General features: G+C 49.7%; 1 protein-coding gene across 2 annotated transcripts in view; it reads right to left on the bottom strand.

Annotated features, from left to right (window-relative positions):
* Positions 1 to 7,136: 7,136 nt before the first annotated feature.
* Positions 7,137 to 19,340, bottom strand: part of CUNH1orf198 (chromosome unknown C1orf198 homolog) — a 61,679-nt gene continuing 49,475 nt past the window's right edge. The window contains exon 5 of one of the 2 annotated variants that reach the window (XM_040624136.1): positions 7,137 to 7,615. In XM_040624136.1, coding sequence (XP_040480070.1) covers positions 7,519 to 7,615 — 97 coding nt within the window. In that variant the 3' untranslated portion in view covers positions 7,137 to 7,518. Of the gene's footprint in view, positions 7,616 to 13,199; positions 13,333 to 19,340 lie in introns of those variants that run through there. The other variant, XM_040624135.1, reaches the window with a different exon arrangement.

Consider the following 19,340-nt stretch of genomic DNA (forward strand, 5'->3'; position numbering starts at 1 on the left):
AGCCCTGCATCCAGCTCAGAGCTCAGTGTGGAGTCAGCTTGAGATTCTCTCTCTCCCCCTCTGCCTCTCCCGCTCGTGCTCTCTCTCTAAAATAAATAGATAAATCTTTTGAAAATATAAAAGTCATACTTTATAAATAAGTAATTTAATACTCAGACGATCTTACAAGTTTGGTGTTCTCATCCCCATAAAACAGATTTCTAAACAACCCAGACTGAGGCTCAGAGGGGCTCATGAAGCAGCCAAAAGCCATTTGAAGGCAATGCTAACTGCCTCCTGTTTGAGCAAAATTTAGATAAAGATGTTCAAGCCTCTACTGGAGGAGGTGGTGTCCTTCTCCATCTTGAGATTCTGTGATGCTCTCAAGTAACCTGAAAATTATTCTTACCACAGTGTAAGTGACTAATGATATTTAAAAAGAAAACGTCCTCTCTTACTGACATTTTGAAGCACGATGAAACCTCTAAGCCCAGGGAGTGACGTTCCTCGGTGGGATTTCAGGTTGAGGGGAGGATACCTGTTATTTTGCAGGGTGGACATCCCCCCTCCCCCAAGGAGCTGCCTGCTCACCTGGGCCAGCTTCCCACACGGAGGGTGGCCGAGCGCTCACGGAGTGTCTTAACTTTCATGTGACCTAACTCTGCGGGCTGCAAACTCTACAATGGCTGATAGATTGAAATTCCCAAATGTGATCGCAGTGTTTGACACACTGTAACACTGTAAGCCCTCGATGAAGGACCGTGTAAGGGGACAAATTCTCTAAATAAAGACTCCCATGGGCTCTCTGAGATAGGCCGGTGGACCATCGCAAGGAGGGTCCTGCCTCCACCCCATTCCTTCAGATCACAGAGATGACCTACCTCCCCGGTATCTCTCCCCGCGGGGCTGCCCCCAGCCCTCACATCACCTGCAGCCCTGTGGTCACATGGAAAGAGCTGCACCCAACCCAGGGAGTGGAAATCTTTTCTGTAGATCCTTAGACCAAACCCCTCAGGCCCTGCCAGGAGGGAGCCCCAGGCCCCTGACACCCTCTTTTTCTGGAATGCCGCAGGCTCTGTCCTGCCCTGCCCTATGCACAGTCACGCCATGCACCGAGGTGCCAGGGCTTCAGAAAGCAGCAGAGCAGGGGACCTGATTGGCAGGAGTCCTGGGGTCAGTGGTGCCAGCTCCGCTCAGCGCACTGGCTCATTCATGGTAACAAAGCGCCATTCTACTGGGAGCCAAGGCCGCCTGCCAAGGACCAGTGTGGGCTGCGCAGGCACCACAGCTGCGAATCAACAGTAGGTTGTGCCAGCTTGCTACTGATGCTCGCCTGGGGCATTTTCCCAGCCCCGCAGCGCCTTTCTGAATGGGGGCAAGGGGCTGGCGGATGAGAGAGGGGGACGGAGAGAAAAATGCCGATGGGAGAGGGAGAGAGACTCTTTCTCGATCCCTGAAAGCTGCCTCTGGATGGAAGAACATAGCCCAGTGTTCTTGAGGGGGACATTTATCGGTGCGTTACCCGTTGAACCCTGCTAGGAGGAAAAGTCTGTCTCTTTCCATAGTCAGGCAGTCACACCACGCGGAACGAATGCAGGATCACATGACGCAAATGGCATTGGATTCAGAGTCCAGAGACTTGCAGTCTAGTCTGGAATTGACCCCCAGTAGCTGTGGGACTTGAGGCATATCACTTAACTTCTCTGGGCTGCTCTGCACTGTGCCATTCTATGATTCCTTCTCTAATTCTGGGGCTTTGAAGGCGAATCAAGTGTAGCTCAGTCCTGGTCCCGTGGGAGAGATGGAGAGACAGGTAGGAGGTAGCAGAGGTGGGGCCAGCCAGCCTAGAATTCACTTACCTGAGTCCCTGACAAATCTCAGTGTTCTGAGAAGAATGAGACTGTCCAGAGGAGTCTGTCCAGGCCACATCAGGACCTGGCTTCTAGGACATTCTCGGCCCTCCTCCCTCCTTTCAGCAGCTCCCCATGCTCCTGCATCTTCCAAACCCACCATGTGGGTTGAGCTTCCTCTCTAGTCCCTCACAGTTGAACTTCTAGGTTCTAAAAAGACAGTCATCCACCCAGACGGTCTCCCCCGTGGTCACTTCTCAACACTCCGCTGGAACAGACTTCCTCCCCTCACCCCTGTGCTGGCACCTCTGTTGGGATAGTGCCAGCTCCCGGGGACAATGAGGGCCTCCTCCTGTGAGAGATCTCTGCAGCATGGATGATCCTGGCCATGCCCTCCTTTATGAACCCACGCGTTTGCTCTGGGCACTGTTACTCCCTGGCTTCCCCCTGCCTTCCCGACCACTCCTGCCAGTCCCATCCCCATGCTTTTCCCCTCTGTTCAGACTTGAGTATTGGTGTCTTTGGGATTCAGCCGTCAGCGCTTTCATCCCAGTGTGCACATGTCTGTGTGCTTGTGGATTCAGTTACCATTTCTACACCACTGGCTCGAACCCCGTGTCTCCCTTCTGGCCCCTCCCGAGCTCCTTGACAGCGCACTGTGGAAGAGAATCGTATCTACATGCGCTTCTACCCAGCTCCGGAAGGACTCCTGCAGGTACCTCCATTCTGCATTCTACAAATATTGGATACTCAGCCAGCACTGTGATGGGTGTTGTGTGGCCCTCCTACTTAAGACACAGTCAGGCCTCCTCCTTGTTCCGAGGGAAATGCTCAGAAATTAGTATGCCACTGCTTACCGCTAAGCATGTTCGCAGGATGCAGACCAGAGCTGGGTTGGCTGTCCTCCCATTCGAAACCATGCCCTTAGCCTTGCTGGATTGTGGCACTGCCTCAACTGTGCACTCACTCCTGCCCACTCTAGGTGTCCCCTGTAGACCAGGAACGACTTGCTGTCAGGGATGGGGTTGAGTCATACCCACCTCTGTGCATCCCATGTGCCCAGCACCGCTTCTGGTCCACATTAATGGTTGGGACCTCTGTCTCTAATGTTCATGGACCACAAGCATGGAGGATAGGAAATTGGACCCGGAGTATGTATTCCTAAACCCTTTGATCCCTTTGCTCCATCAGAATAGCCTTGGCTTTTGTGGATACGTGAAGGGCGCCCACTGAACATCTGTTTGCTAGCATGCAATACTGGCTCTGCTTTGCTCAAAAAGCACACAGGGTGTTCTGCTCCGGAGATGGCATTATGCCTTCCAGATACAAGAAATTTCAAGCATACAGGGTGGCCTTCATTGAAGCAAGGAACACTATGATAAAAACCTTTGATAGGAAACAGATGCAGGTCCCTTTTTCTAAACAAAAGAATCATGGTGTTGCTCACAGAACATGCCTGCTGTATTCAATAATTGCAAGTGTTTAGAAAAATTACCCTATCTGAACAGCATTCAGTTGGTTGAAAGTCCCTGGAAAGTCAGAAAATGTAGGGTTGAGATTCCCACAGAAACCCTATATCATGTTTATCTCTATTATTGCATTTGGCAGAAATATATAAAAGTCAGTCTGGTTTTGCAAAGCTGGTATTTCTTTTGGTCACTGTATCTACAGAATGTTCTTTTGCCAAAATCACAGAGATATACGTGGCCGTGGATGGCATCAGATCACAGAGCATTAAACACAGTAATAATGCTTGGGGCTCTTGCAATACAGCTCCAAGGTCCTGACATTTCTAAAATCCATCCCAATATTTCTTAAGTCACTTTATGTTTTGTTATTTTATATATTTATTATAAAGGGTTTAACTGATAAAAAATACAAAGAATGACTCCACACTTGCCAATAATTTTGAGTATTTATTAATCCCTTTCTTCATCTCTCCTGCCAAGTGTGCATATGTCCATGTCTTTGAACCTGTTCATCCTACCTAACCAAATCTAGACTTGACCCAGTTCAAGCCTACAAGCACATCATGGGAGAAATGAGATATTGCAGGGAATAGTCACTTGCTTATTAAATGTTCATCTAATACCTAGGGGCCTGGGTGGCTCCGTCAGTTGAGCATCCGACTCTTGGTTTTGGCTCAGGTTATGATCTCAGGGTCATGAGATTGAGCCCCACATCGGGCTTCACACTCAGCATGGAGTCTGCTTTAGATTCTCTCTGCCCCTCCTGCTCATGTATTCTCTCTCTCTCGAATAAATAAATCTTTTAAAATAAGTAAATAAATAAATGTTCATCTAATAAGTAATGATTATAACATTTATAATAACAATACCTACAATTGATTTACTGCATTCACTGAAAAAAGATCCCATAACTGCTTTACATGAATTATCTCATTTAATCTTGACAATTACAGGGATGCCTGGGTGGCTCAGTCTGTTGGGCGTCTGCCTTTGGCTCAGGTCATGATCCCAGGGTCCTGGGATTGAGCCCCATATTGGGCTCCCCGCTCAGCAGGGAGTTGCTTGTCCCTCTCCCTCTGTTCCTCTTCCCTGCTCATGCTTTCTCTCTCTCTCTCAAATAAATAAATAAATAAACAGACTTTTAAAAAAATAATCGTGACAATTACAATTTCCACTTGAGGTTAAAACTCTCTGATTCCAAAACTCTTAGCTTTGTGTTAGTTGGAATGATTGGGTTGCAAGCAAGAGAATGTGACTTTGAGTAACTTAAGTAGGAAAAGAATTATCGGGATGCCTGGGTGGCTCATTTGGTTGCGTGTCTGCCTTCAGCTCAGATCATGATCCCGGGGTTCTGGGATCAAGTTCCATGTCAGGCTCCCTGCTCAGCGAGGAGCCTGCTTCTCCCTCTGCATTCCATTCCCCCACTTGTGCTCTCTCTTTCTCTCCCTCTCCGACAAATAAATTCTAAAAAAGAAAAGAAAAGAAAAGAAAAGAAAGAAAAAGGATTATCATAAGGATGCAAAGTAGCCCACAGAATTGGAGAGAACGCTGAAGGACCAGAAATAACGACAGGTATCTTGGTGGCAAGAACTGGTATAATAGGGAATGTGTGCTTCACCGGTACAGAGCTGTCTTCTGGGGTGAGGAAAAAGCTTTGAAACTTGAGAGTGGTGGTGGTCACATGGTGCTGTGATTGCACTGAATGCCCCTGAATTATACACTTTTCAAGGGTTGATTGTATATTATGTGAATTTCACCTCACTAGAATTTTTAGGAAAGGGGGTGGTGACTGGTAGACATCTGCCCCTGCTGGGAGCTGCCTCTCTGACCAATCGCCACCAACAGATTTCAGGGCTGTTTTTGTTTTTGTCTTGCTTCATCTCTGAAATGCAAGGAAAGAGTGTATGAAGGACCTGGCTTGGGTCCTACACCCACACCTTTAGCACAATGCATGACGATCCTGCCAGATTGTATCAATTTTGGCCATTCTAATTCCCATAAAGAAATCTCAGGGTTCTGATGGAGAAAGGGGAGAATAGATGCCATGCATCGAAACAAAACCCAAGTTTGTCTCCAACAGCTCTTAGCCACTATAACCTATGTCCTCCTCCATTCTCAGGAACTGTGCTAGGCTGGAGAAATCATGAACAAACAAAATGCAATTATTCTTCTCAACGATAGCAACAGGTCTCGAAGCAAAATGGACCTACATAAAAGCAAAGAAATTGAGTAACATGGAAGAGGAGTAACAGCTGAAATGAAATGTAGGAGCCAGTCTTAATTTCCCTGTTATTGGTAAATAAGCTGCTTTGATCATTCTCTTTGGTAAGTTTTCTCCCATAAAATTCAGAAATCAAATTCTAGCACTTCCATAAGTGGACAGAAATGGAATGAAAAACAGCAGAAATGGTGTGGCATCTCTGAGTCAGGAAACCAGGCCTTTGAAAGTAGTCCAGTTGAGGCCACACACTTAAAAACGAGGAGGGGCACGTCACCATCTTGGCACGAAGCTGACCTGAGAGAGAAAGGTCAAGGAAACATAGAACTGCAGTACAATGTCAACGGATCCCATTGCCTCCTACGGAGGAAGCAGAAGCCCTGGTTTGACTCAGCCTAAGTATAAACTCAGAGCCAGGGTTCACAGGAGGTAGAATTCCCCCTAAACACTAATGAGAAACATGCTTCCATAAGTCTACACAGTGATACATGGATTTCGAACTGTGCTTGACCAGAGGACACAGGCAGGATGAAGGAGGTGACCAAGTCCAGGGCAGGATGACCTGATGCCATGGGATGATTCTCAGACGTCTGGGCAAATGCCTACAATCAGAGGATAAAGAAACAGGACAGGCCACCAAGGCTCCAGTCTGATGGCGTCCATGGCAAACACAGGTGAGGAGCGGAGGGCACCATATGTACATGAATGAGGTTGAAAAAAATCCTCCCAAATAGTATCATCCAGATAAAAATATTTTTTTTACTTTATTTTATTGTGGTAAATGTATGTGACATCCGATTCTACCACATTAGCCATTTTTAAGTGCACAATTCAGTGGCATTTAGTACATTCTCAGTGTTGCACAACCATCACCACCATCCATTTCCAGAACTCTTTCTTCATCTCTGGAGTCATTAAACACACAAACACTCCCTTTCCCTCTACACCCAGCCCCTGGGAGCCTCTATTCTACTTTCTCTCTCTATGAGTCTGCTTATTCTGGGTATGTCCAATAAGTGGGATAATACAATTTTTGTCCTTTTGCAGCTGGCTTATTTCACTTAACATTATGTTTTCACGTTTCAATCAAGTTGTGGCATGTGTCAGAATTCCCTTCCTTTCTGTGGCTCAATATTTCATAGTTATGCATAGAGCACGTTTTGTTTACCCATTCATCTGTTGACAAAGATTTAGGTTGTTTCCATATTTTGGCTATTGTTTTTTTGTTTTGTTTTGTTTTGTTTTGTTTTGTTTTGTTTAGAGAGAGAGAGAGAGTGCATGTGAATGCTAGAGGAGGTGGGGGGGAGCAAAGGGAGAGGGAGAATCTTAAGCAGGCTCTGTGCCCAGCACAGAGCGTGACACAGGGCTCAATCTTGCCACCCTGAGATCATGACCTCAGCTGAAGTCTAGACTCGGATGCTTGACAACTGAGCCACCCAGGTGCCCCTCGTATTTTAGCTATGGTAAAGAATGCTTCTATGAACGTGCATGTACAAATATCTGATTGAATCTGTGCTTTTGGTTCTTTGGGGGCACATGCCTAGGAGTGGAATTGTTGGGTCACACGGTAATCCTATGTTTCTAAGTCTTGCTTTTAAGCTTTATTAGGTGGAACCACAATAGCATTTAACCGAAGGTTTTTATTCCAAACTATGCAGAAAATCAAGAATAAATGCCTACTTAAAAGTCTCTGACCTTAATTACACTTACAGAATCCCTTTTGCTAGGTAATATAACATAGTCACCATTTTCTGGGATTAGGGCATGAACATCTTTGAGGGGTTGTCATTAGGCCTTATACAACTCACCTTCTACAGCCCCTTCCCCCAGATTCATGTCTGTCCACACACAGAATATACAGGAGTCCATGAGCCTTCCCCCGCTGCTGACCATCAAAGACATCACAAAGACTGGAAACGCCGAACAGGTGCTACCTCCGCCCGGCCTCCCAGAGTCCAGAGCAGCCTCACCTCTGCTCCAGCACTCCTCCACTCTTCCACTCTTACAGACGCCAGGAATACCACACTGTCAAAACCAGAATTCTGATCTCTCCTTCCAAGATCTTCCTTCCGAGTTCTGATCTCTCCCGGGCCTCTTCCCTATTGACAGTAGGAAATAGTTTACAGTCACGAATGTAGCCAGGCAGTCACACAGTCTACAAAGATGAGTGTGGGGCTAGGTGGGTCTGGCTGCACTCACCTCTCCTCTTCCATCAGATTATAGCCAGTGGGACCAATGCACCAAGAGCAAGAGCCGAGGTGTGAACGAAGAACCAGATATAGTGAGCAGTGGGCAAACCCTCCCTGGAGCGTTGCTAAAATCCAGACTGTGGGGGCGCCTGCGTGGCACAGTGGTTAGGCGTCTGCCTTCGGCTCAGGGCGTGATCCCGGCGTTATGGGATCGAGCCCCACATCAGGCTCCTCTGCTATGAGCCTGCTTCTTCCTCTCCCACTCCCCCTGCTTGTGTTCCCTCTCTCGCTGGCTGTCTCTATCTCTGTCGAATAAATAAATAAAATCTTTAAAAAAAAAAAATCCGGACTGTGGTGGCTGAGGCCTGAAGGTAGTGTGGCATTGAAGAGGGTGCCATTAGGCTGGCTCTGCAAGAGTTGGGGAAACTGCAGACAGGAAGGCTTCCTGTTTCAGGGTGGAGAAGCTTTGTGGGGTGATGCTCACAGGAACAGCAAGTGGACAGGAAGTGGGCAGGAAGCAGAGAGTCCCCTCTTCCTCCACACACTTTGCAGGCTCCGTGTAGGTCCCCTATTGGCAGGGTCCAATGGGGAGCAGCGGGCAAAGCAGAAGTGGGTTTTGCAGAGAACCAGCCTCAGCATCGCAGAGCCGGGTGTGAAAGAGTGAGCGTGCAGCTGAAGGATGAGAGCCTAGTAACTGGCACGCCTGGCACATGGGTCATCCTGGAAGTGCGGAGGTGATGCCCATGAACTCTCAGTGCAGTGGCCCTGCAGACACCGGCTTGTGCATGTCAGTCCCTGAGCGATCCTATTAGCCACTCTTCCAGGAAAAGAGGGGGCCCGGGATGCAGGGAGAGCGGGAGAGCCCTCTCTAGCATGCCTCCAGTGGGGAGAGAGTGTGGAAGTCCTCCGCCACTGAGCCAAGGCTGCAACAGGAGAGGAGGAGCAGAGCCCTCCCGCCCTCCCCAGTGGCACTGGCTCAAGCATGGTGACACGGGAGTTGTGTACACAAGGACCTTTCCCACTCTGAGTAAAGATACAACTTGTGTCATGAATGTGGGCTGTCTGGAGGTCACATGACCAAAGGCGTCTTCTGTGAAAAATACAAATATTGAATTTTAATTCCCCATCAGATATGTATATATGCACACAACTGCTCATTCTGATGATGCAATTCTCTCTGAGAGAATTTCTTATAATACAACAATTATAAGAAAGACCAGATGTAATGCAAATTCTATGCCCTGCACTGCACAGGATAAACATTTCTCAGGAACGTGTAACTCAGATGAATAGTCAATCACCTCAGGCCTCAGACATTTTCCTAAGTGTGAGGAGTTTACTCTGAATTAATTCTTGCCTTTTTTCCACAAACATCAGAAGGTACCTACAGAGTTGTACAACACCAAGAGTGAACCCTAATGTAAACTACGGACTTTAGTTCATAACCATGTATCAACATTGGTTCACCAATTGTAACAAATGTACCATAATAATGCAAGATGTTAATAATAGGGAAAGTCAGGGGGTGGACAGGATATATGGGAATCTCTGTACTTTCTGCTCAATGTTTCTGTAACCCTAAAAGTGCTCTAAAAAATAAAGTTGGTTAAAATACTCAGACTGTGGGGTGCCTCAGTGGCTCAGTCAGTTAAGTAGCCAACTCCTGATTTCAGGTCAGGTCACGATCCCAGGGTCGAGGGATCTGAGTGGGGAGCCTACTTGAGATTCTCTCTCTCCCTCTGCCCCTCCCCCGCCTTATGTGTGCTCTCAAATAAAAAAATAAATATATATATTTTTTAAGATTTTATTTATTTATTTGACAGAGAGAGAGGCAGCCAGTGAGAGAGGGAACACAAGCAGGGGGAGTGGGAGAGGAAGAAGCAGGCTCCCAGCACAGCAGGGAGCCCAATGCGGGGCTTGATCTCAGGACTCTGGGATCACGCCCTGAGCCGAAGTCAGACACGTAACAACTGAGCCACCCAGGAGCCCCTAAAAAAATAAATAAAACCTTTTAAAAAATTTAAAATACTCAGACTGTAAAAGAACACTTTAGTCAGGGTCAATTCCGAAGAACACTTGGGTGGGGGTGGGGGGACGGGGATTTTGAAAAATATCTTTCTTGGGAAGATTTAGGGCCAATTTCCAAGAAACTGAGTCAAGGGAATTTGATTAATTAATAATTTTTTCTCCTGTTTATAAGAGCTTACTTGCAACTTTTTTTCCTATTGCTTTTTTTTTATAATAATATTTTTTTTATTATGTTAGTCACCATACAGTACATCCCTGGTTTTTGATGTAAAGTTCGATGATTCATTAGTTGTGTATAACACCCAGTGCACCATGCAATACATGCACTCCTTACTACCCATCACCAGCCTATCCTATTCCCCCAACCCCCTCCCCTCTGAAGCCCTCAGTTTGTTTCTCAGAGTCCATTTCCTATTGCTTTTAAAGTTGAAATCCATTTCCTGAAAAATTGCCACCACTGTTTCCTGGAGTTTTTGATTTCTTATCATGGCATTATGATCTGGATTCTCCAGAAAGCTCTTACCTCCCTTGGTTCACAAAGGTGCACGAGACCCTCACTGGGTAATTTCTGAGACTGAGGGGCTGTCACCTCTCAGGTGCATTTTGCTTAAACACAGCTGTAGCCTCCAGCTAGTTGCACTTGAACAAGAACTTCACTGGATTTGCAAACCTTTGGCAATCAAGACCAAGACTGGGTAAAGCTTTATTCCAGACTCCGCTGAGGTTGAATTTTTAGACTCCTTCCGTGATTTGTCAATATTCTTCCCCAAATCCAGGGCACCGAAGGCCTCCCAGGGTGTCTTACACATCTGTCTCTGATCTTGGACCTCGCTTCTGAAAGCTTTGGTAAAAATCACTTTCTCAATGTAAATAGCAAAGCTGTAGAGTCTAACTTTCCTTTTTGACAAAGATTCTCTCCTTGACCAAACTCAATCAGCTTCTTCAGAATCTTCTTCCCAACGAGGCCTTGGCTTTTGGACTTCTGTGTTCATCTCTGCATTGTCCAATTTTAGCAAGAATCCTGCTTGGTCAGCTTCTCCAGCATCCCCCACCCTTGATATCTGATGGGGCTCCTCCACCCCCACTGAGTGATGGGTGACCGCCCGTCCAGCCCTCAGCAAGAACCCTGTTAGGTCAGGTTAGCCAGAATCCTTCCTTGCCCTGATGTTTCCTCTTCATTTTCCATCCACTGGCCTCCCCTCCCTGCCCTGCTCCCTGCCTGTAAGTTCCCACTTTCCTCTGTCCTATTCAGAGTTGGCCCCATTGCTCTCCCCAGCTGCAAACCCTGCTGCACGGTCCCTACACCCATCACACTGCCCTACCACCTTTGCCAAGCACCACGAATAACTTTCCGTGGACATCTTGTCTTCCCCCCAACTCCTCCCATCCATGTCAAGCCCTGCCTGAAGTGGGGGTGCCTGACCTTCTGCTGCCCAGCCCTACCTCTCAGCCCCCACTCCTAAGTCAACGGTATTTATTTTCCAGACTAAAACTTTTCCTCAAACAAACCAAACTACAGGCACACATTGCCCAACGTATTTTCATCACCACCAGTGCTGAAAGAAATATATGGAGATTTATTGAGGTGCCTATATGAATTGGAACAATACATATAATCCCCATGCATGAGATCACTTAGAAGGAAGCTGCAGGACATTATGTGCCTATTAAATAATGGAAAATGAAATGTGCACTGTGAAAATAAGCCTTTCAGCAAGATAAATGAGATCATTTTCTTGGAAAGAACTCGGCCAGGAGTGGAAAAATTCCCACCCTCCTTCACACATGTGAGGATGTCAAAAGGCCAGAGGCCAAGGCTTCCTCTGTGCATTCACAAAGGGTGTGGGGTTGGTACCACTTTTCATTCTCGAGGAGGAAGAAAGAGAAGAAAGAGAAGTGAGAATTCTGACCCCCTTACCTCTTAACTCTCTGGGCCCTGCCCACAGTCTTGCTGACAAGATAGCCCAGAGAAATAAAAAAACAATTGGTACCACACTTCCTCATTCCATAAATCCGGAAGTTGTGATGTTTCTGGAAGAGGGTAAGAAATGTACCCAGAAAGAATTCCTTATTAGTGTTTCCACAACCTTCTAGAGTAGAAGTGGCATGCCCATCAGAAGCTTGATGGAAGAGGGAAAATAGGAGCAGTCATCACAGAGAGGAGGAAACCAAGATGGCCCATGAGAGAAAAGTGGACATAGGAAGGGCAGGGAAATGGTGCACTAACAGAAATGGGTAAATCAGGATGGGGAGCCTGTTTCCATTTGAGATTTGAGCTCGTTATATCAATGTGAAATCATTCTGACAGAATGTGGGAATGAAGGAGTGGATCCTTAGTGGAATTTTAGAGCTGGTCATTTGAATTTGGAAGGTACCAATTCAGATAAGTTATTGAAAAGTCGAACTTTCACAAGAAAATGAGCATAAAAAGAGAACATCAAAGGGGCTAGAACCTTAAAGGAACCTAATTTAAGACACAGAAGGAAGGAAAAACTTCAAAAGAGAGCGAGAGATTGAGAAGGACTTGTGCAGAGAGAAATGAGAAATATCCTGTGGCCCAGGGTTTTGTCGGGTGGAGAAGAGAGAGATCTGAATTGAATCCTGGTCTGTTTAAATCTAAAGTCTGCTTTTCCTACCGCTACTTCCAGAACAAAAATGCAATCACTCAACTCAACCCTTCCCTCTTCTTGGGGTCCAGAGTCTTCTAGAAGTGCAGAAAACCTCTGGGTCTTTAGCAAGAGTCTGGCTGAACCAGTGAGCGGTGGGAGTGAGACAGCAGTTCAGGCTCAGAGGAGAGCAGACTCTGCATTTTTCCTGGTCAAGAGTCACAGACCCGGGAGGCAGTAAGCTGGGATTCAAGATGGGTCTCTCTGAGGCCGAAGGCCAGGCTCTGTCCGCAGTCCTAGGCTGCCAGAAGGAGAAACTTTTGAGAAGGAGACGACCATTCATTACTAACAACTGAGAGGCTTCGAGATGCTGATGAATGGTTTGAATGTGGTAAAAGGCGCCCAATAGCTTTCAAAAGTCCAGTTACGTCTGGACAAGGGGGTGAGGAGGAAGGGTGGTTCCAGACCACATAGTCCAGTGACTTGACCATGAAGATGTGACATTGGTCAGTGGGGAACTCAGAGTGGCAGCGGGGACAAGGGAAGGCATTTGACTACAGGTGAGAGAGCACATCTGTTTAAAAGCAGAGCATAATGAGCTCTTTGAGACTGAGATTGAGATGGGAGAACACATTCAATTCAGTCAGCCACCAGTGAGGACCTTGGCGGCCGGCAGTGGTGACATGACGGTGAATAAAACACACCCCCCCCCCCCCCAGGAGCTGGAGCCTGAGGCAAGTGAGAAAGGCAGACCCATGTAACACAGAGAGATGAAGGTGCTCCCAGCCACTTGCAAAACATGCTGTCTGGGGAGGGCTGATTGCCTCCTGGCCCCCCCTTCACCCTCCTCTCACTGTCACCTGGAGTGCCTCCCCTTAGACTCCGGGACCGTCATAGGACTTGCTCTGCGTTGGCCAGTGGGACACATCTGGAGGCTTGAGAGGGCTCACGCATTTGGGCTTCTTCTCCACCAAAAGAACGTTCTGGGCTAGCCTGGGGGTAGAGGAGAGACACGTGGCTGGGTCACCCTGATGTCCCAATGCCACCTGACTGTAGACATGTGAGGAGGTCCAAGATAAGAACTGCCTGCTGGGACCCCCAAACCTTAACCCACAGAACGATCAGCCAAATGAGTGCCTCTTGCTCTAAGTCCCCGAATTGTGATATTTTCTGCCGTGTTTTGTGGCCGTAGATAACTGTTACACATTCAAATAGAAAAAAGGGAGCATTGTTTTGGTTTACTTTGGGGTGGCAGGAATGACAAAAAAAAAAAAAAAAAGGAAAGTATGCAAAGCCACACAAGTAAGATCATAAGGAGACTGAAGTACCTGGAGTGGAAGGTGGGCAGTGGGTTGGTGGGGGCAGAGCTCAGGCCTGGGGCGGGGGAAGCACGCCTGCCTGGGAGGGGCCCGAAGCCACTCTCCAGAAGCTTGGATTTGGTTGGTTGTGTGGAGACGAGGAGAAGCCTGTCCTCCCGGGTGGGAGGGTTAAGCTAAGGGACTATGTGCAGGACAAGCTTTGAACAGACAATGTCGTCTCCGAAGTCGCCAGAATAAAGCAGCTGTCACTCACACAGCCATTACTGCGGGGCCAGGCCCTTCCCCGTGGCACGCTATTCGGTTCTCACAGGAGCGCTCACAGAGGAGGAAGGCTTGTCTTTCCTGAAGGAGCTGGACAGCTTGGCCGTACCACACCGCAGGTGGCCGTGAGAGTGGGGGGAGGAGAGGAGAGCTGAGGCCAGGCAGCGGCCTCCCTTTCCAGAAAGGCCAGAGGAAGGTCCTGTGGAGGGAAGGGTACAGAAGGACAAGGGGCTGAGGAAGGGACTCTGCAGTGACCCAGCTGCCATGAGAAGGGAGGCGAGGCTTCCCTGAGAAGAAAAAGACGGAGAGGGACAAGGGTCCGCTGTGCCCAGCAGCCCAGAGGCAGGAAAAAGGAGATCATGGGGGATATTTGGGGCCAAGGGCTTTAGCAGGAGATCCCACAGCCAAGGAATTTCAAGTAGGGGGAAATACATATATGGAGGGAAAGAAGCCAGGGAATTCAGCGGAAGGCCGAGGACCCGGCAAATTGAAAGAAGGCAAACGAGAAGGTCCCACGCAGAGCGGACCGTGTGTGGGTGAGGAGGGAAGAGCTCCCGGATAAGCAGGGTGTGACCAGAGGGGCCGTCAGCACCGTGGAGCAGGTAGAAGCCCCCCGCCTGCCGTCAGCTCTGTCCAGGTCTCAGGAAACACTGTCCTGGCAAACTGTGAGGCCCTGGACAGAGATCGGGGACGATTACTCCCCTGGGTCAGGTGGCCCCAGGCGCCAGGACGCTAGAGATTCATGTCTTCAAGATCTTTACCAGATCTTTCGCAATGAGGGGGACAAGAAAATCCACCCGGCATCATGAGATCTTGGGTGGATTTTCTTTTCTCCCTCATTGCGAAAGATCTGATAAAGATCTTGAAGAGAGGAATCGCTAGCATCCTGACACCTGGGATCTAATGATGTCCGGGCGCCTGGGTCCTCAGTCGGTGAAGAGTCTGCCTTCAGCTCAGGTCGTGGTCCTGGGGTTCTGGGATCGAGCCCTGCATCTGGCTCCCTGCTCAGTGGGGGGTCTGCTTCTCCCTCTGCCCCTCCCCCTCCTCGTGTGTGTGCTCTCTCTCTCTCACTCTCTCTCACGAATAAAATCTTTAAAAAATATATCTAATGCTGTCCATGAGGTAGGGCAGAATCCATCGCTCTTCTCTGATTCTCCTGTGAGGCCTGGCTCCTCCTCGTTCCCCGGTGACGGGGCCGGGCCTGGGTCTGGCCGACGGAAAGGCCAGTGTCAGTGATGCGGGGGGAGTTCATGGCGCAGGGCTCAGAGGCTTGGGCTTCACCGGAAGAGCCCTTCTTCTCATCTTGTCCAGGGAAAATATTGCCTCCGCCCTCCGGGAGAGCTAGGTCCCGGCTGGCTGGTGAGGCCGCCCAGCGTCTGGCAGGGTATTAGTTGTGAGGCCTTTGGGTGGAAACATAAAACTCTCCACCTCTCCTGCCAAAAGGATATTCAAACTGGCAGGCCTGTTCTCAGTGGGGGCTGAGAGTTGTGGGGAAAAACAAAATGTATACAGAAAAATGAGCTGCCCAAGAGCACGAATCCGGGAGCAGCAGGTCCAGGGGAGGGCCGGGTGCCGGCAGTCTCGCAGCCCACGGGCTGGTCTGGCCTGGATTTCCAGAAACAGCCTATAGGGATGCCTGTAAGTGGAGACCTTTTCTCCCCAAAAGACTGGGGAACTCATTTCAGATCATTTGCCTTTGGAGGTTTAAGTATCTCTCTTTTTTGCCTCCACATCTTGGTGGCTGACCTGGAACTGAGGCCTGGCCAAGGGTCTTGCCCCCGAAAGGTTGGAGCTGTGGGACAAAAGAGTCCACCCAGGAAGTGTGACACCCGCAGAGACTGGTTCCTCACTTCATCCAGCTGGTGAGGCTGAATCCCCCAGGCCCCAAACTATCCCTGTTTATGAATTTCTGCCCTGTTCTAAAGACAGCAGGGAAAAATAAGGTTTGAGGGAGAAAACTGACAAAGCTATTTCAGTGCGTCTAGAAGCTAGGGTGGCTTGGGTGCTGGGAGGACCATGGGCAGCGTTTGCTTCTCTAGCAATGGGTCCTGGGCTCAGGTGGCAGCCCCCCCCCCCCATGTGGTACAAGAACCACACCAGATCACATCCAGCAAACAGGATGATGGAGATGAGAGCTGGGCCCCACTGCTGCCCAAGGAGACGCCCAGAGCCTGTGGCCAAGGAACAAAAGGAAATGGCTCTAACAGGAGCATCTGTGTCCAATTACTCCGGAAGAGCACAGCACTTTGGAGAGTGCGTTTTCTTCCACAACCCAAGGAAGAAATACAAGTGCAGTCCAACAGATCCTCCCTTCCAGCTTCCTCTTGGGGTCAAATCTATCACATGGGCCCCCTCAGAGTCACACCCCCAGGATCCTTCAGGGTCACACCTCCTAGGTTCCCTCACAGTCACGCCCCTAGGTCCCCTCAGATCACACCCCAGGCCCTTCAGAATCACACCTCTAGGGCCCCTCAGAGTCACACCACCAGGTCCCCTCAGATCACACCCCAGGCCCTTCAGAATCACACCCCCAAGGCCCTTCAGAGTCACACCCCCAGGGTCCCTTGAGAGTCATATCGCCTGGGGCCAGATTCAGCCAGTACCTCTATCAATGTTAGAAACCTGTGGACAGGACCAAGCACCTACAATTCACATATCTAGAATGTATGTGATGGAAAGAACCCCAGTGATCACACTGTATAGTGATTCTTCTTTTGGGGGGTCAGGAACACCTTTGAGAATCTGAAAAGATTATGAGCCTACAAAAAAGGCCTATAGTTTTAGAGTTCACAGGTTCTCTGAAGACTGACGAGGGACTGCAGGCTAAAGGCCTCCCTCTCTGGTTTCGTTGGGTTGTAGCTGTAGCCTGAGATATGGCTGATTATTTGTGGAGCAGGACTGGACTCAGTAACCCAACCCAGAGCCTTCTTTTCTTTTCCACTGCATCCATCTGCCTGCTGGATTTGAGAGCCTTCAGAGGTCCCAAGCCCTTCCTTGGGGGACTGGAGCTTCCCTGGCTCCATGCTAACCTTGGCCTCTTCCACACCTGTCTCAAGAACTCCTGTCTGGCCCTGCCACCCCTCCCATCTTTATGGCTTGCATTAATGGCTTGAGGTCCCAAGCCCCTAGGTAGGCAGCTCAGGGTCGGCTGGGGCTCAGACGTCAGCAGGCTCGTCTAGGAACCCCTGCCTCCATGAAGGAGCTGGGCTCAGCGTGCAGCAGGTCTCCCCCGTGAGGCCTCATCTCCAGCTGGCCATAAGAGACCCAAGGAAGTCACAAGGAAACGGTATGCCACTTATGTCAAATCGCTCTTCCCTTCCATGGACAATGTCTCCCACATATCCGAAGGCCTGCTTAGGGACAGTGACTCACTTTGTGGCACTAATCCCCAGCTCAAGCTGAGCTCCTGTCTGAGTGCACACATGGCCCAGGGAAACCCCGTTGCTCTCCAGGGAACGGAAGTGCAGGCTGCTCCCTCTCCCTGCACTTTTCTGTTCTGCCTCAGAGACCATGCCAGTCAGCCTGCCGCCATTCTGGGGACTGATGGACGAGCGGGGAGAGGAAGGGAAGATCTGGAGTGGCCTGTCAGCAGAGAGGCAGGCACAACGGACACCAGCGACACGCAGACACAGCCCTGGAGGCCACAGGTTCTGCAAGCCTGACAGAGTTCCTGCCTCTAAGGAGCTTAGAGTCTTGGGGACACACCAGCAAAGGATGCTTTTAACTGGTAGCGGGAAGAGGAATTTCCTTTGTGATATGACATGATTATTAAGACCACAGAGAGCAGAGAGTCCCACCTATGCCAAGGTTTACTGAAGTTGAATCCAGACCATTCAAGGAGTCACCACCTCTCAGAACTGCTTTTCAGGGCAGACAACAGGTGGCTGAGCGAAGAACAGCAGGCCCTTAGGGGAAAAAGGGACACCTTACAAACCTTACACCGCAGTGTATCCAAGAGCCGTCTGTGGTCTGGGTTTGCATTTGCTCCATAAGATAAATCCTGATACAGCGAAACTGTGAGCGGCAATCTAAGCTGTGAATACAGATGTCGCAAAGCGGGAAGGAAGTTTCAGGAGGCTCGCTCTTGGGCTGCTTCCACACGAACTCACTCACAGCACTAGCTCGTGTGAGGCAGTTGCCAGGCACCAGGCCCTGCTGGCTTCGCATTTTCACTCAGTTCTCCCAGACCTATGGTTTTACCCATATTCTGCAGGAGGGACCTGGAGAACAGAAAAGTTAAGTAATGTGTCCCATGTGATTTACTAGTAAGACGGCACTTAGAGACCCAAATTTGCTGGCTGTAGGTCATGGAAGCAATTCACAACTGCACCCCTGACAGGGGAAATAAGTGAAGGCATGAAGGGCATGTGGTGAGTGGTCTGGTTCTAGAAAGCAAGTCGTTCGTGGAATAGCACAGTCTCCTAAATGGCACTGCATGGCCAAGGGTCCCATGGGACTTGGGGTGCTGGCAATGAGAGGAAGAACGGAGAAGCTGCCACTTGTCCCCAGGACCCCTGCATGGACCCGGCTGGGTTTGGGCAGCAGGGTATGCAAGGTGAGTGATTCCATAAGCCATCGTTGTTCTGCCTGCTGCCCGTGGAGCAGCAGACCTCAAGCAGACCCCAAGGTAAAAGAGAGCCGAGGCTTGGGGTGAGCAGAGCCAGTGTGCCAGAGCTGGAAGACAGAAACCAGAGTCCGTGGGTCCAGTCCACTGGGACCAATGCTGGGCCCCGCCCCCAGCTCCGGCCCCTGCCAGGCACGGAATGCACCTGGGGAGGAGCTGAGCAGACAGGCAGCTGGAGGGTGGGAGCTGACACATTTTGGGACACTCAGCATGGCCCCAAGCAGGCACCTGACACCCCGTCTATAGAGGCAGCGCTTGGGAGTCAGGAAAATGGCAGGGCAGGCTGCCAGTCCCACTGCAGGGAGCCTGCCCAGCAAGGAGGCGTGCAGGAGAAAGCTGAGGAAAGCGCCCACAGAGCAGCCTGCAAAGGGCAACCGAGTCACAAAGTGATGTCATGCCCTCTAGAGGGAATGGGCGTTGCCTTGGAGGTGGTGGCCAGGACTGGGACAGGAAGATGGCTAGCTGTGTGGAAGTCTTTCCCGGCACCAGGAGGGGCAGCCACCCCCTTGGGCCCCTTCTCCCACTGCTTGCCCGAGCCATTGAGCAACCGCTACGGAATTGCCGTGTGCAGAACGTTGACTACGTGCCAGGCATCACATTAACCACACTTCTCCTCCATCCTCTCAGGTCCACAGAGCGACCTTTGTATAAGAAAGGGCCCGTAACCCACCAGGTCACGCAGCTGGAAAGCAGTCTCGGTCTGTGTGACTCTTCCCCACCCAGCCCTGAGCGCTCAGGGATGCTTTCATAGCTTCACTTTAGAGGACGTGTCTCCTCCCGGGATGGAGCTACCCTGT

This window comes from Ursus maritimus, unplaced genomic scaffold (genome assembly GCF_017311325.1).
Source record: "Ursus maritimus isolate PB19 unplaced genomic scaffold, ASM1731132v1 scaffold_7, whole genome shotgun sequence".
NCBI classification, from domain to species: Eukaryota; Metazoa; Chordata; class Mammalia; order Carnivora; family Ursidae; genus Ursus; species Ursus maritimus.